Raw genomic sequence first — 16402 nt, forward strand, 5'->3', positions numbered from 1 at the left:
AGAGTTTGAAAAGTCAATATAAGTCAATATGGCATGAAAAGTCATAGTATAGTATGTCGTACAAAATCATGACAAAAAGTCATAGCATAGTATATGGTCCAAAATCATGAAAAAAGTCATTGTATAGTATTTCGTCCAAAATTATAAAAAAAGGTCAAAGTATAGTATGTCGTCCAAAACCATGGTCCAAAATTATTAAAAAAAAAAATCATAGTATAGTATGTCGTCCCAAATCATGAAAAAATGTCATAGTATAGTATGTCGTCTCAAACCATGAAAAAAACCATGGTAAAATATGTCCTCCAAAATCATGAAAAAATGTCACAGTGTTGACCCTAACCATGAAAACAAGTCATAGTATAGTATGTCGTCCCAAATCATAAAAAAATGTCATAGTATAGTATGTCGTCCAAAACCTTGAAAAAACGTCATAGTATAGTATGTAATCCAAAATCATAAAAAAAAGTCATAGTAGGCCTATAGGTTGTTGTCAAAAACCATGAAAAAAAGTCATAAAAAAAAGTCATTGTATAGTATGTCGTCCAAAACCATGGTCCAAAATTATTTTAAAAAAAAGTCATAGTATAGTATGTCGTCCAAAATCATGAAAAAAAGTCACAGTATAGTATGTCGTCCAAAACCATGAAAAAAGTCATAGTATAGGATGTCGTCAAAAACCATGAAAAAAAAAGTCATAGTATAGTATGTTGTCCAAAACCATGAAAAAAAGTCATAGTATAGTATGTCGTCCAAAACCATGAAAAAAAGTCATAGTATAGTATCATAGTGTCATCCAAAATTATGAAAAAAAGTCATATGTCGTCCAAAATCAATAAAAGAGTACTATAGTACAGTATGTCATATAAAGTTAGAAATAAATTCATTCTATAGTATGTCACAAAACACCTGAAAAACAAGTCACCTTATGGTATGTCAATAGAAGTCTCTAAAAAGTCATATAGTTAAATTCATTAAATTCTGGGGGGAAAAAGTCATAAAAAGTTAAAAATAAAGTCAGACGAAGTCATGAAAAAGTCATAGTGTGTTTCCTTTTTGCTTCGCAGCCCTCAGTCATTGCTGGCTCCCTGAAGTGGCACTCAGTCATCAAAACTTTGAGAACTCCTGTTTCAAGATTTTTGTTTCAAAATGTAATGCAGTCACTTTAGCTGTTGAGTTTCAAAACTTCCTTCTGGAGGCAATTTCCTCCAGACCCCCTGGAGGGCTGGGTCGCAGAAGGTGTTCCCCCCAATGCTAGAAAACTGATTACGGCCCTGGTTTATCTTTTGGCTAAACAATACAGATCAGCAGATGCAGTGTACAGCTGCAAAGGCTTCAGCAAGTCTTTAAATCCTCATATAATGAACAATAAAACATACAGTAGGCCTTCCCTGAATCTCTTCATAGGTGTCCTGCATGCCTCCACTGTGCACACTGATCTTTAAGGTTTAGTTCTGCTCCACATTATGTATCTATACTGTATATGTTTTTAATGAGACGTTGCGTTTGTACTTTTACTTCTAAAACTTTAAGTACATTTTGCTGACAACACTTCTGTGCTTGTACAGTGCAGTGCAGACTTGGCTTACACTATGGCAAAGGACAGATTCAGATATCTGAGATGTTTTGATGTACATGTAGCTCAGTTGTCTGGTCCGGGTCACAGCAGGACTGACATTCATCGGGGAAACTCCTAAGTATTACGCAGGCTTACAGCCTCGGTACATGTGTGCGCCCCTGATAACACAATCTATGTGCTCAAAGCATACTGCCTCGCAGGAGGACTGCGTGAGCAAAGTTAAAGGCGGAGGGCTGGACGCGCGCGACATGCAGCCGCTTACATCACCAACAAGCAAAATAGTCCCAAGGAGGAGTGAACAGAGATACGGACCAGAGAAAAACACATTTGTCGACGCCAACAACACCAGGGTGAATGTGATCATTTAAATGCCTCTCCAGTGACCGGCTGCACTCAGTCTTGAATAGAAACTGCGTGCAAATACTTAGCGTGCAGGACACAATGGACAGAAATCTCATCTCCTCTGAGGAGCCCAGGGTGAAGAGGAGCTTTGATCAAATGTGAGTCCATTTGATAATGATTTGATAATATCAGAGGCACACAAATACACAAACACAAATAGACTCTGAGCACCAATGCTTTCAATATCCGTTATACTTAGTGGAAAGTTGCAGGGGCGTGGGGAATTTGTTTCAATTTCAATTTCAATTTGTTTTGGGGGACACATATCAAAAGGGGGCCTGGGGTTCATCCTCCAAGAAACTTTGAGGGTCAGACACTTAATTTTCTGCATACTGGTTAATTGTATGCAGCAATTTATGGAGGCAATGTCATGGCACTTCCTACATCAACCATATAGATGATTCTTCTCTCTGTTTTACGGCTAATTGCAAACATTGCTTTTCAGTTTGTATATATGGCTGCAGCTATTTTCATTTACGATTAAACTGCCAGTTATTTTCTTGATTAACAGTTTTGTCAATAACATGTCAGAGGACAGTGAAAAATGCACCCAGAGCCAAACATAATGACCTCAGATGGTATCTTCAAAATCCAACACTATTCAGTTGATTATCATGTATAAAAAAAGCACCAAATTTCCACATTTATAAATTGATGTAACCATCAAATGTTTGCCTTTTTTGCCATAAATAATTACTAAAGTAATTGTTATTATTATGAACAAAGCAGTTGGCATTAATTTCCTGTCAATGGACTTATCAGTTAATCAGCTGATTGTTTCAGCTTTAGTTGCAAACAGCCGCCACCTACTTTACCAGATGTATTGTTGCACATAAGAGTCAGGTTCTAGCAGTTTCTCAAAATAAAAATTCTCATGTTTTTATTGTGGGGGGACAAATGCACAAGTTCAAAATATTGAAGGGAACATGTCCTCTGCACCAAACAAAAAACCCTAAAGGTCCAAAAAGGGACTCCATATCTTAATAAAGGTCTGAGAGGAACCTTTAACTGTGTATTTTTCTAACTTTAAGTAATACATAATATCTCTGACCCAATCAGAAAAGGATGGATGACTTAATATTTTAATCTGCAGACACCCTCTACACTAAGCGCTCCTGCATCAGAAGCACTCGCTCCCAGTTTGCTTTTATGTGCTGGAATGATCCTCAAAAGCAACACACTTACAAAACAAGAGCTTGCAGGTAAATTATTTACAGCAACCTTATATGTATGAGTTGTCAGGGAGGGCTTAGACTGGGTCGTCCAGTGTGGAGGTGCTGCAGATAGGCTTCTCCCCCTGTGTCAGGGTGTCACTGATTAAGAGGAACATCTGGGTTCAGGTGACACAGGAAACCAGTTACACCAGTGAACTCAAGAGTCTTAAAATACACAATATTTTCTTTGTAATTTGTAGCCATTTAAAATAGCAGTGGAGATTGTTGAGGGTAATGATAACATCTCTACCCTCCACCCAGCTCCCACACTGTACAACAAAGTAACCGAGGTCAAAATGAAGGTGAAGTTTCTGAATTTCTAAAAAGTTCCAGTGATGAAAAAGAGCTGTTAAAGCAACCACGAAGAAACCTAATAGTCAATAGTCAATGAAAAGCAACAAATTTAGACTTGAAAACAACAACAACAGATAACATCCTCCCCCCAGGCCCACCTTAACGCAACCTCTGAGTAGAACTGATGCAAACTAATACTGCAACATACTGCACTGACCCTGACGAAACCAACAAGTCAAATCCACCACAGATGTGGATTATGCAATGAACGCCTCTTAGATCTTCTGCTCAAAGTTTGTTGGTTTTTTCAGTCACATGTTTGCAGACCTCAGCTGTGTTGTTGTGTTTGATCACAGGGTGTTCGTAAACAGAAGTCTGACGCTTGAAAACATCAAATGCTATGGATTTGACATGGACTACACGATGGCAAGTATGTAACAGAAACACTTTTGAGTGTGTGAATTGTTGCTTTACCACAGAATCTGAAGTTTACTGAATTCCTTATTGTAGCTTCAGGTTTTTCTCTTGAACAGGCCACACAAGATTTACTGGTGTTGTTGTTTGTGTTTGTTTGCAGTGTATAAGTCTCCTGACTACGAGAGTCTGGGCTTTGAGCTAATAAGAGACAGAATGGTGTCCATTGGATACCCTCATGAAATTCTACGCTACACATACGACCCCAGCTTCCCCACACGGTTAGTTTAAAGACTACTTCTGTAACTTAGAAGTCATGTAACAATGAAGTTATGAATTTATCTTCTGTACTATGGAAACAGAAGGTGAACCTGCAAAAGAAAGAAGAAAAGCAATTTTATTTTTTGTCTCTCGATTTGGGAAAGATATAAGTTACCCTGCATTCGTGTGGTGTCATGATAATCGGGAAAATGAGTCCCCGTCTGGGAAAATTTTCGTGAATACCCCCTCAGGTTGGAACAACAACTCGGAAACAACTGGTACGCAAGTTGCCGAGTTGACGTCATATGCAGAAACATGGTGGATGAAAGTAAGTGGGCAGGTTTGATTTGTTAATTGTAATATCGTATTAGGTTGTAACCTAGATTAGTCGGAAAAGTTAATTATAAGCACTTGTCAGGTCAATATTAGTAGTTTCAGGAGAAGTACTGATGCAGCAACAAGTCTGGGACAAAATATAATATATATATAAATCTTCAAATCTCTCTCAAATCTCCATGTTGTTTCCACGTTAAGACTTAAAGCTCATGTATACACCAAAGTTGGAATAACAACTTCCCAACTCGGGCAATGGGCCTATCCAAGGAGCACCTGAATGCAGCATTATTATTTTGTATGGGTATTGCAATCAACAAAATACAGATTTTTCCAAAAGACAACTTTTAAATTTAATTTTCACAACCTGGCCTCACTCCGAAGTCATTAAAATCTGGTACTTGGGCAGTGACTTGCGGCATCAGACACTAATGAAAAAGCCATTGTTTAACACTGGCATTATACGTGGCCATTCACCCTTATAGTTTAAAGGCGCTTGCCGGTGTCAGGGGGACACCGAACGAAAGTTACAGCAACAAAAGTCCGAGTAGGGCGGGTGGTGGTTGGGTCAACAAACACTGACTTTCACCTGGGAGAGTGGTGTTTGTGTACTGCAAGATTGTAAAGCCAAACCCTGTTCTTTTTTCCTAAACCTAACCGCATGCGCTAGTAGTTAAAGGCAAAAAAAAGTTCGGGGTGTTGTACTGACGTATTTGCGTAAATCTCCTGCGAAAAAGGAAGTGTATTTTGAAAGAAAACAATGCATGTAACAGGCAGAACCTGACACGGCATCCCAGAACGTCAACATCTAACGCACCCTGGGTACCTTTCACTTCCTATGTGGACGTTGAAAATCCAAGAATAAACGTAGATATGTGACGAGGTCAGAGTGAGAATGCATTGGTTTCAATTAAAAGAAAAAGAAAGAAAGTTGATGTAGAATTTTGAAAGTTTTGATTATAAAGGTAGAAGTTTGTATAAAATAAGAACATATACTAGAGCTGAATATTTGGCCAATCAATTAGTTGAGCAACAGAAAATAATTATAAAAAAAAATTCTGATAAACTATTTACTATCACCATAAAGTTATTGTCAACTATATTTAAGTATCAGAAAAAGAAATGATTTAAGTAATTTTTCAAGCAAAAATGCCAAATATGGCATCACCTTTAGGGAGTTGTGAATTTTCACTATTTTTGACATTTAGTAAATCAAATGATTCATCAATTAAAATTCCAGTGTGCATTTAGAGGTAAAGGTTGCAGGTCTAAAAATTTCAGTAGAAGAACTCCGGTGGCTGACGCAAAAAAAGCAAAAGACCCTATCTAGAGACAGTGTTTGATTTGTCCATTCTGGGCTCCTGTAGAAACAACATGGCAGACTTCCTGGAAGAGGACCCACTCTGTATGTAGATATAAACGGAACAAAAACACAACATCTGCTCTTAAATCCTGCACACTAGGCCTTTAGTTTAAAAATGGATTAATTGATATTCTGCTCACTGCAGTCCTGAAATAGACTGTTGCTTCCTTTCTGCTTCAACTGTTACATCATGTCATGTCTTGGTGACCTCATTTACATCTCCTTGTCTTTTTCCCCCCACCCTCAGCGGTTTAGTGATCGACACCACATACGGGAACCTCCTGAAGGTGGATTCAAATGGAAACATTTTAGTCTGCAGTCATGGCTTCCACTTCCTCAAAGGGTAGAGTCAAAATTTAGCACAGAAATGTTGCCACATACTACACCAACACACACCAAAACAATCTAGATTGATAAATAGCACTACAGGTAAGAGGCCAAATGTGAACTATATTCACCATACTTTTCTCACTACTGGTTAAATATTTAAAGATAAAAGCTATTCTGTTTTATTCTGTTAAGTATTCTGTTTTAATCTTATCTTCTAAAGTTAAATATAATGAATGGAATTCAACATTAAAATTAAAAAAGAAAGCTTAGTTTTAATCCATGACTTTTAACACACAGGTTAAATTGAAATCCACTGAAAACATGCTGCTCAGTTTCCACAGTGTTTTTGCTGTGACAGAAAAGTAAACAGCTACACTTTAATTAAAACCTGCCTAGGATGGTTGTTTGCACTCGTAGTTATTGGTTTACAATGGAAACACAAACAGCTAGTAACGCCTGCAGCGTGACGGTCAGCTGAGGTGAGCTGACTCAGTGTGGTCTTACTGGTTTTCTGGTTAGCAGCAGTCAAACATGAGTGCACCTACATCGTTTTGTTTTTTATACATAGTCACACAATTTGACACAGACTCTTTTATAACCATGAGCACATTTGTTTACTGCTTTACATCAGTTGTTTCAGTCTGTTAGCTTGTATTTGTGCATTTGGAATATTGACCCATGCTGTGTTTGTGTTCCACAGGCAAGATATTAACAAGTACTACCCCAACAAGTTCATCCAAAGAGATGACACCGACCGTTTCTACATTCTCAACACTCTCTTCAATCTGTCAGGTATAAAATGTGCATGTAGAAATGGTGAATTTAAAAGTTACATTGGTATTTTCTGCGTGATTCTGTAATGTTTGCTACTCCTAAACTCTTGTTCATTTGAAGAGCGCTTTTCATGGTACTCAAAGACACTTTACATTAGTTAAAAATGATTGTAGAATAGTATACAGTTTTGAAAAGATGAGTTTGATGAGCGATTTGAATCGGGAGAGGAATGAAGTCTCGAATGTGTTTGGGGAGAGAGCTGCAGAGGGAGGGGGCGGCTATGGAGAAGGCTCTGTTGCCCCAGGTTTGGTGCTTGGTCCTGAGCAGTGGAGGGCTGGTAGTTGGTCAGGGGGTTGGCATCAGAGGAGTGGGGGCTGCGGGAAGCTGGAGAGCTTTGTGAGTGAGAAGAAGGACTTGGATGCTTTGAGGGACAGGGAGCCAGTGGAGGTTCTGAGAGACACAGTAGGGATGGGTGAGCAGACAGACAGCAGAGTTCTTGATGTATTGGAGTTTATTTAGGATGCTGATGTATGACATCAGCAGCTTTAAGTGTTAGCTAACTGACCTGTGTTTCATGTACCCTGCAGAGACTTATCTCTACACCTGCCTTGTGGACTTCTTCGCCAGATGCACCAGATACATAAAGTGAGTGGATTCCTTTTATTTCCCGCATACATACTTCTGACTCTTCCTCTTCAGGCCAGAACTATTAAAAATTAACCAGTGAATTATTTCTTCCACCAGTGCTGTGACTGGTTACCAGCACGGCGACTTGTTTATGTCCTACAGAAGCATGTTCCAAGATGTTCGAAAGGCGATGGACTTCATTCACGATACGGTGAGCTGAAATAACAAATCTCTCTTAAAAGATGTGGAATTGTGTCCTTTTGTTGGCATCGGAAATCATTCTTTGTCTCAAACTGTTGTACTTAATGGGTGTGCTGTGTAGGGAACCCTGAAGGGACAGACTATCAAGAATTTGGACAAATACGTTATCAAAGATGTGAGTAAACTGATGAGCACCAAAATGACTAAAAAAAAAAAAAGGTTGAAATATTCAACAAATGAATGCGTTCTTTACAGCCAAATCTCCCTGTACTCTTGGACCGGATTAAACTGGGGGCCAAGGTCTTCCTCGCCACCAACAGTGACTACAGCTACACTGAGGTCAGCTTCAAAACATATTGTGTACTATGTCTGACTAAACAGTCCATAAATTATATAAAAATGAAGTGGAGACATTCAATGATTCTTCTTTCTCATCAAGGTCATTATGAAATACCTGCTTGAAAATAATCCCACGGTAAGAAATGTTAACTTTGCTTTGAATATTCAGAACATGTCCATGTCATCGAATCATGGGAATGAAACACTACCCTTTATTTCTAGCCTGGAAGTCAGAAAAGGTCCTGGCGCTCCTATTTTGACCTCATCGTGGTGGACACCAAAAAGCCGCTGTTCTTTGCCGAGGGGACGGTGCTGAGACAAGTGGACACGGTATGACAGAGTGTCTCTTACTGGAGATTTACATGTTAATGTTGGAATGGCAGTAGGTTTCATTAACATGCTGCATTTCTGGGACACAGGACACAGGAAAGCTTCGGATTGGGACGTACACAGGCGACCTCCAAAAGGGAACTGTTTACTCTGGAGGTGAGATTCATTTATGTTTTCTGTTCATTCATTGTTGTGTTGCTTCAGAATTTGTCACATAAAATACACTGAATAAGTGAATGAAGACAACACAAGCATTTTTGAGGTTTGGAAGTAGTAATATGTCTCGTTATTGAGCATAGCGTGTAGGATCCCAGTTACCAGAAGAAAATGTTGGCATTGTATGCAAACCACAAATATGTTACATTTGCATGTTTCATATGTATCATATCAGTGTTTACAAAGTGATCAGAGACTGGCATTGGTACTTGAAGAGGAGGTTGGATGGTGTGTCACCTTAGTGAGACGTCTGCCTAGCTGCAGAAGTGAGTCCAGCAAAAAAAAAAACAAAAAACTGGTTGCGATCTAACACGTCGTGGCTGTTTCTTCAGCATCTTTTAGCCACAAAACATGGGTAATTCATTGTGACCCATCGCTGTTTTTCCATTGAGGATAATGCGATTTGAAGTGGTTATCTTTTACTGAGAAAGCGCAGTGTTTCCAGCAGGGATAATGGTATGAGAAGTGATTGGTTTTACCAAGACATCGCTACTTTTTCAGGTGGGATTGTTCTCCCAAAACTGGGTGTTGTTGATGATGAACTAATTTGATTTTAGTTGTCAAAGGTCAATGGTTAAGGTCGCTGAGACTTCTTTTGTCTGGAGCTTGCGAACACAATATCTTAAGAACACCTTGAAGGAATTTCTTCAACTTTGGCAAAAACGTCTGCTTGGACTCAAGGATTAATTGATTAGAATTTGGTGATCACAGGTCAAGGTCGCTGTGACCTTTGTGTGTCTCATTCCCATGAACGCAATATCTCAATAAGGCCTTGAAGGAGTTTTTTTTAAATTTGGCACAAATGTCTACTTCGACTCAACAATGAACTGGTTAGATTTTGGTGGTCAAATGTCACTGTGACCTCACAAAACATGTTTTTGGCCCTAACTCCAGAATTCACACACACATAACTATATAATAGGATAAAATGATGACATTTTGTATCTAAAAGGTTAAAGGTTGGTGTCACTGTGACATCATAATGTTCTGCAAAAACACTTTCCTAGCCATTATGCAACGTCATATCTCAGGAACAGAGAAGACATTTGGTCAGATAGTGGATGGGCGACTCTAATCTTGGGTGCCCACCTTCAAACTGTGCTGACTGTACAGATCTTTTGTGCTGCCGGGGGAAGACGTGTGTGAAGCATCATGTTAAAGAATTTGTAGCTTCTTTGCAGGAACATCCATATTTAAAGCAATGACAGGTGTAAACTGTAACTGCAGCTTGACTGCATTGTGGAGGCATACAACTGTGAGGCAGTAATTCTAGTTTATTTATTTTTTCTGTTTTATCTTATTGTGTTGTGTTTTAGGTAAATTTTGGTAATTATTACTATTTTATTCAATGCAGTACTACAAAGACAAAGTTTATTATCATTTTTTGTATTATTTAAAATAATGACTTTTTAAAAAATATAAAAAAAAATCTCACAAATTGGATATAAAATTTTAGTGTCTCTATTTGAGTGTTTCTATCTGTTTATCTGGGGTCTGGGTGCTCCTCAGCAGCTCACATGTGGGAGTTTAAAATTTTCTAACCAATACAACTAAATGTATTAAATTAATGATAATAATAATAATAATAATAATAATAATAATAATTAGAATTAGAATTAGAATTTATTCATTTATTTTTGGCCTCATGAGAATATTTAGATCCAAAAATTACCAAATTAATATGAACAATTTTTTTTAATCTATTTTCTCTACTTTCTAGACACTTTCTCATTTTCTGTCTGAATTTGTGAAACCTTAAAAACAAAATGCTTGTGTTTTTTAAAGGTACACAATTTGAAATGACCTGGAAACCTCAAAGCGTAAAATTCAAAAATCTCAAAGCTACACCTCTAGTGGTTTAATATTAAGTGTTCAGTAGTGATTATTTCATAGTTAGGTATTCAGTCATTTGCTCCTGTGTGTATATTTCTTTATATGTGCTTATGATGTGAATACAGTTATGATTTAATCCTGCTTTTGTATTATCTTATGTAATAGTTTAACTAAATGTTCTGTTCGCAGGATCTTCGGACATCGTCAGTGATCTGCTGGAGGTCAAAGGTAAAGACATTCTCTATGTTGGCGACCACATCTTTGGAGACATTCTCAAATCCAAGAAGCGTCAGGGCTGGAAGACTTTCCTGGTCGTACCAGAGCTCACGAAGGAGGTGCAGTTGTGGGAGAAGAAGAAGAGTAAGAACTTGTAGACCATATTGTGCTTGTTGTTGTTTTATTGTGATCGTTTCAAAGTCTTGATGACTTTCTTGGTTTTGCAGGTGTGTTTGAGGAGCTGAAACGTCTCGACATCTTCTTAGCTGAACTTTACAAGTGAGCTCTTCAGTTACATAATTAACACTTACACTAACACTTACACTTACTGAACGTTTACAATGTTTATACACAGCTAATAGATGATGAATTAATCATGAGTTCACGTGGAAATTGGTGAATATATTATAATGTATGATCTATCATTTATACCATTTGTAAACCTGTATCTGTTGTAGTACATGTGCATGCAACAATCACATCATGTGTATCAAGTATTAATGATTATCAAAGCTGTTAATTGTTTTCTGTGTTGGTCACCTGAAGGCACCTGGACAGTGACAGTCAGGAGTGTCCTGAAATCTGTGCCGTTCAGTCAAGAATGAAGGTGAGCTCCACATTTAAAAACACAACTGAATATTTCAGTTCTTCAAGTTTTATTTTAGGTAGTTATATACTGGTTCAGGATATGTTGCTAAAGACGTTGCTGTTTTAACTACATTGAAGGTTCTTAAGATGTTTTTGTCATTTAACACACAGCTTTACTGTCATTGGAAATAGCCAAGCATTAGTACAAAGTGAATTTTGTTTCGCAGTAAATTAGATCATTTAACAACACATGAAATTGTGGGACAGTTTTTGCTCTGGGAACTCTGGTATGATGCCAAATGTCTACACTATACCAGATGATGATTTCAAAGTTCTCAGTGGTAGTGAGAGCTGTATAGCATCAAAAGCCAAAAATCCTGTACACTGTGCATCGCTTGAAGGCTTCTCACAAATAAATTGCTAGAAAAAACCTTGGCATTACATTTGCACGTTCTTATGTAGCAGTTGCATTTAAACTTTATGTTTCAACAACGCTGTGGTCCAAGTACGGTTAAGTTAAGGTAACAAGAAACAAACAAACCCACATTAGGAGCCTGAATAACTGCTAAAAACATAGCAACTATAGTGGCTGTTTCAACATATCAAAGTTTGCAGGCCAATTAATCTGTGAGGTGTATCAGTTTGACTCGTGTTCCTGTTCCTTTTCTGAAGATCCACAGTACTCATGAGGCAGGGAAAAAGCTAAACGAAACAAAATGGTAGGCCAAGTCCTTCCAAAACTACATCTCATACAGTCCACTACCGACTCAATGTCCTATTTCTATATATTCTCACATATTACCCGTTATTATACCCTTTAACATGGCACAACACAGTCAAAAACTTAATATGGTCCAAGTCAACACAAGTGTCATGTCATCTTTTACACATGACATTGTCCACAATCTCTTTTTGTTGTGTGCACCAAACTGCCTTAGGGCACCACACCTGGTGTAAATAACTTATGCCCGTATTCTAACACATAAATAAAGTAAATATAAACATAACCTTTGCACAGTCCACTGCTATTCCCTATGAGGTTCCTCCGTGGGGTGGCTGAACTCAGCCTTAGGGATAGGGTGAGGAGCTCGGATATCCAGAGGGAGCTCGAAAGGGGTCAGTTGAGGTGGTTCGTCATCTGATCAGGATGCGTCCTGGGTGCCTCCCGCTGGAGGTGTTACAGGCACATCCCACTGGTAGGAGGTCCCGGGGCAGACCCAGAACACGCTGGAGGGGTTATATATCTCATCTGGCCTGGGAACACCACAGGATCCCCCAGGAGGAGCTGGAAAGTGTTGCTGGGGAGAGGGACGTCTGGGGTGCTTGGTTGGCCTGCTGCCCCCGTGACCAGGTCACGAATAAGTGGATAAAAATGGATGGATGGATGGATGGATGGATGGATGTTGTATGAACTGAAGTATCTTCATAACTTATATGATGTGTTATATCAGCACAGACATTTTACCAAATGTAAATATGTGCTTAAGTGGCTCTTACAGCAACAGTTTGCTACAAAACGTTTGGTACCCAAAAGCCGTTTTTTGTTGGTCTTGGACAGTGGTCTGCAGTTTGGCAGCCATCTCACATAGGTCACACCATCCACTATCTCCACCTTCCAATGCTAAAGTCAGCTCGTATACAACATCACTTTAGAAACATTGATATGATACACATCCAACGTGCAAATGTAACATATTCATGGTTTGCATACATGTACAATGCCAACATTTTCTTCTGGTGACTCGGCACTAGAATAATAATGACAAAAACTTAAAGAATGCATTGTTGCAAAAACAGGATGTCTGATACTATAAGCTGTTGTGTTTCAGATGTTTTATGACACTGTCCAGTTTTTTTCAGCTGGTGTGATTTGTTGTTTGTGTTTGCAGGTGCTGACCTACAGAATGGACATGTCCTACGGCCAGATGGGCAGCCTCCTGCGCAGCGGTGCCAGACAGACGCTGTTTGCCAGTCAGCTGATGCGATATGCAGATCTGTACTCCTCCACCTGCCTCAACCTGCTGCACTACCCCTTCAATTATCTCTTCATGGCTCCCCCAGTCCTGGTCAGCCATACACACACCTGCACAGACAATACATCTGTTCCTTTATAGTTGATCATGATGCTCACTCTTTATCTCACTCCTGAACTCTATCAGATGCCCCATGAAGCAGTGAGTCAACCCTCGAATGACTTTGCTTCAGCAGAGGTCACTGTCACCAACAATATGGTGAAGATGAGCATGAACTAAGGTAATTATCAAATTATCATTATCATGCAGTATTAAAATTTGATCAATTCTGCCAGTAGTTCACTAAAATGGCCCTTACTCACAGTGCTGAAGACAGCTGACCAAGATGCTTTAGAGGAAGATGCTTCAGAGGAATCTTCTCATGTGCTTCGTTGTGTCACGGACACTGATAAAGGTGACTGTGTGCACCTGTGCTTGTTTGAAGTGTTTGTTCCAGCTGTGTGAAGTGCCTCCAATACAGAGACACTAACTTATTGCTCCACCTAGTGGACACAAAGTGCTATGCCTTGCAATGTGATTTTAGGATTCAAATGCAAAGCAGACTCAGGGTTACTGTATATATGAGTGTTAATGTGTTGTTGTATGGTGTGGTGCATGTGCACTTTCAATCTGAGGTTTGTCTAATGGTTTTTAAAAAGTGACTTTATTTGTGTGTTGTTTGTCTCATTTCAATAAATCATTCGTATTATTTGTTTGCATTGTTTTCATTGAAGTACAACAACTTCAGCTATACATACACTCACTGGAGACTTTATTAGGTACACCTTGCTTGTATCAGGTTGGACCCCTTTTGCCTTCAGAGCTGCCTTAATTCTTCATGGCGCACATTCAACAAGGTGCTGGAAACATTCCTCAGAGATGTTGGTCCATATTGACATGATGACATCACACAGTTGCTGCAGATTTGTCGGCTGCATGTCCATGATGAGAATCTCCTGCTCCACCACATCCCAAAGGTGCTCTATTGGACTGAGATCTGGTGACTGTGGAGGCCATTGGAGTACAGTGAACTCATTTTCATGTTCAAGAAACCACTTTGAGATGATGTGAGCTTTGTGACATGGTGCGTTATCCTGCTGGAAGTAGCCATCAGAAGATGGGTACACTTTGGTCATAAAGGGATGGACACGGTCAGCAACAATACTCAGGTAGGCTGTGGTGTTTAAACCATGCTCAGTTGGTACTAAGGGGCCCAAAGTGTGCCAAGAAAATATCCCCCACACCATTACACCACCACCACCAGCCTGAACCGTTGATACAAGGCAGGATGGATCAATGCTTTCATGTTCTGATCCTACCATCTGAATGTGGCAGCAGAAACCGAGACTCATCAGACCAGGCAACATTTCCAATCTTCTATTGTCCAGTTTTGGTGAGCCTGTGTGAACTGTAGCCTCAGTTTCCTGTTGTTAGCTGACAGGAGTGGCACCTGGTGTGGTCTTCTGCTGCTGTAGCCCATCTGCTTCAAGATTTGACGTGTTGTTGGTTCAGAGATGGTCTTCTGCAGACCTTGGTTGTAACGAATGGTTATTTGAGTCACTGTTGCCTTTCTATCATCTTGAACCAGTCTGGCCATTCTCCTCTGACCTCTGGCATCAACAAGGCATTTATACCCAGAGAAGTGCCGCTCACTGGATGTTTTCTCTTGCTCGGACCATCCTCTGTAAACCCTAGAGATGGTTGTGTCTGAAAATCCCAGTAGATCAGTAGTTTCTGACAGACCAGTCTGTCTGGCACCAACAACCATGCCACGTTCAAAGTCACTTAAATCACCTTTCTTCCCTATTCTGATGCTCAGTTTGAACTTCAGAAGGTCGCCTTGACCAAGTCTACATGCCTAAATGCATTGAGGTCTCCTGAGATTCACATAAACACCTTCATAGGGATTATTTATTTTGTAGAAACTGTGAAGTCTGTGTATTATCTTGAATAACCAGGATACTGTTTCTGAAAAGACACACAGTTGCTGAGTTTTTGAAATGTAATTTTTCAGCACCGCAAAAATGCATTTCTCTATTTTTTAATAAGCTGGAGGCAGACGTTTCAAGGACAGATGATGTAAAACGTGGGCAAACACAGCCAGAACTTCATGTACAGCAAGTTACAAACAAATAAATAAAGCAATATGTTTTTGTTTGTTTTGTTTTTATAATCTTGGTAATCTGACCCTTTAAAGGGACAGTTCACCCCCAAATCAAAATTACATATTTTTCCTCTTACCTATAGAGCTATTTATCAGTCTAGATTGTTTTGGTGTGAGTTGCAGAGTGTTGCAGATATCAGCCGTAGAGATGTCTGCCTTCCCTCAAATATAATGGAACTAGATGGCACTCAGCTTGTGGTGCTCAAAATACACATTTGAAAAACTCAACAGTAATGTCTCTTTCCAGAAATCATGACCCGGTTACTGAAGATAATCCACAGACTTTGTTGTGAGCAGTTTCATGCAGGAACTATTATCTTTCGGCTGAACTACACACGCCAACCGTCTCACCGCGCAGACAGAAGTGTGCATCTACTCATCTAGCACCACTGAGCTAGCTAACGTCAGAACTCAGCTGAGAATCCATGAGTAGATGCATGCTTCCTTTTGCATGAGGAACCACAAGCTGAGTGCCATCTTGTTCTATTATATTGAAGAGAAGGCAGACACCTCTATGACTGATATCTCCAACACTCTGCAACTCACACCAAAACAGTCTAGACTGATAAAAGCACTACAGGTAAGAGGAAATCTGTGTGTTTAATTTGAAGGTGAACTGTCCCTATTGGGTTTTCCTTTTGTACTACATCTGCTGTCCACTGGATGGCAGTGAATCACCTCTGCTACAGACTCAGGACAGATCGATCTGTGTGTATGTGTGTGTGAGTATGTGCTGGCAGAATACTGCAGACAAGTTAATACTGTTTTATCTGAGAAAATACTGATCCACCTCTTTTTTTCCCGGAAACATGAATCATTGCCTTCACAATAAAATACAGTAAAATGCATGATCTACATTCTCAGCAGTAAATACATCAGCTCACCCACAGGCAGGTTAAACTGCATGTTTTTGGA

At 39.4% G+C, this 16402-nt stretch overlaps 1 protein-coding gene across 1 annotated transcript; it reads left to right on the forward strand.

Moving 5' to 3' along the window:
- The first annotated feature begins 1821 nt into the window (after positions 1–1821).
- Positions 1822–14020, forward strand: nt5c2l1 (5'-nucleotidase, cytosolic II, like 1). The gene is made up of 18 exons (XM_049559854.1): positions 1822–2076; positions 3843–3916; positions 4064–4181; positions 6105–6200; positions 6888–6979; positions 7549–7606; positions 7706–7799; positions 7911–7964; positions 8045–8128; positions 8229–8264; positions 8351–8458; positions 8548–8614; positions 10697–10867; positions 10951–11002; positions 11270–11330; positions 13201–13377; positions 13471–13564; positions 13649–14020. Exons 1-17 carry the CDS (start codon positions 2018–2020, stop codon positions 13561–13563), a joined length of 1494 nt encoding a protein of 497 aa, XP_049415811.1. The 5' UTR covers positions 1822–2017; the 3' UTR covers position 13564; positions 13649–14020.
- The last annotated feature ends 2382 nt before the right edge of the window (positions 14021–16402 follow it).

Source organism: Epinephelus fuscoguttatus, linkage group LG18, assembly GCF_011397635.1.
Source record: "Epinephelus fuscoguttatus linkage group LG18, E.fuscoguttatus.final_Chr_v1".
Lineage (NCBI taxonomy): Eukaryota > Metazoa > Chordata > Actinopteri > Perciformes > Serranidae > Epinephelus > Epinephelus fuscoguttatus.

What these genes read in the sequence shown, in the direction of transcription:
- nt5c2l1 (XM_049559854.1), top strand. Translation starts at nt 2,018, where the DNA reads ATGGACAGAAATCTCATCTCCTCTGAGGAGCCCAGGGTGAAGAGGAGC. An exon ending in TGGACTTCATTCACGATACG is followed by an intron (nt 7,800 to 7,910) that starts GTGAGCTGAAAT and finishes TGTGCTGTGTAG; the next exon opens with GGAACCCTGAAGGGACAGAC. An exon ending in TGCTGAGACAAGTGGACACG is followed by an intron (nt 8,459 to 8,547) that starts GTATGACAGAGT and finishes TCTGGGACACAG; the next exon opens with GACACAGGAAAGCTTCGGAT.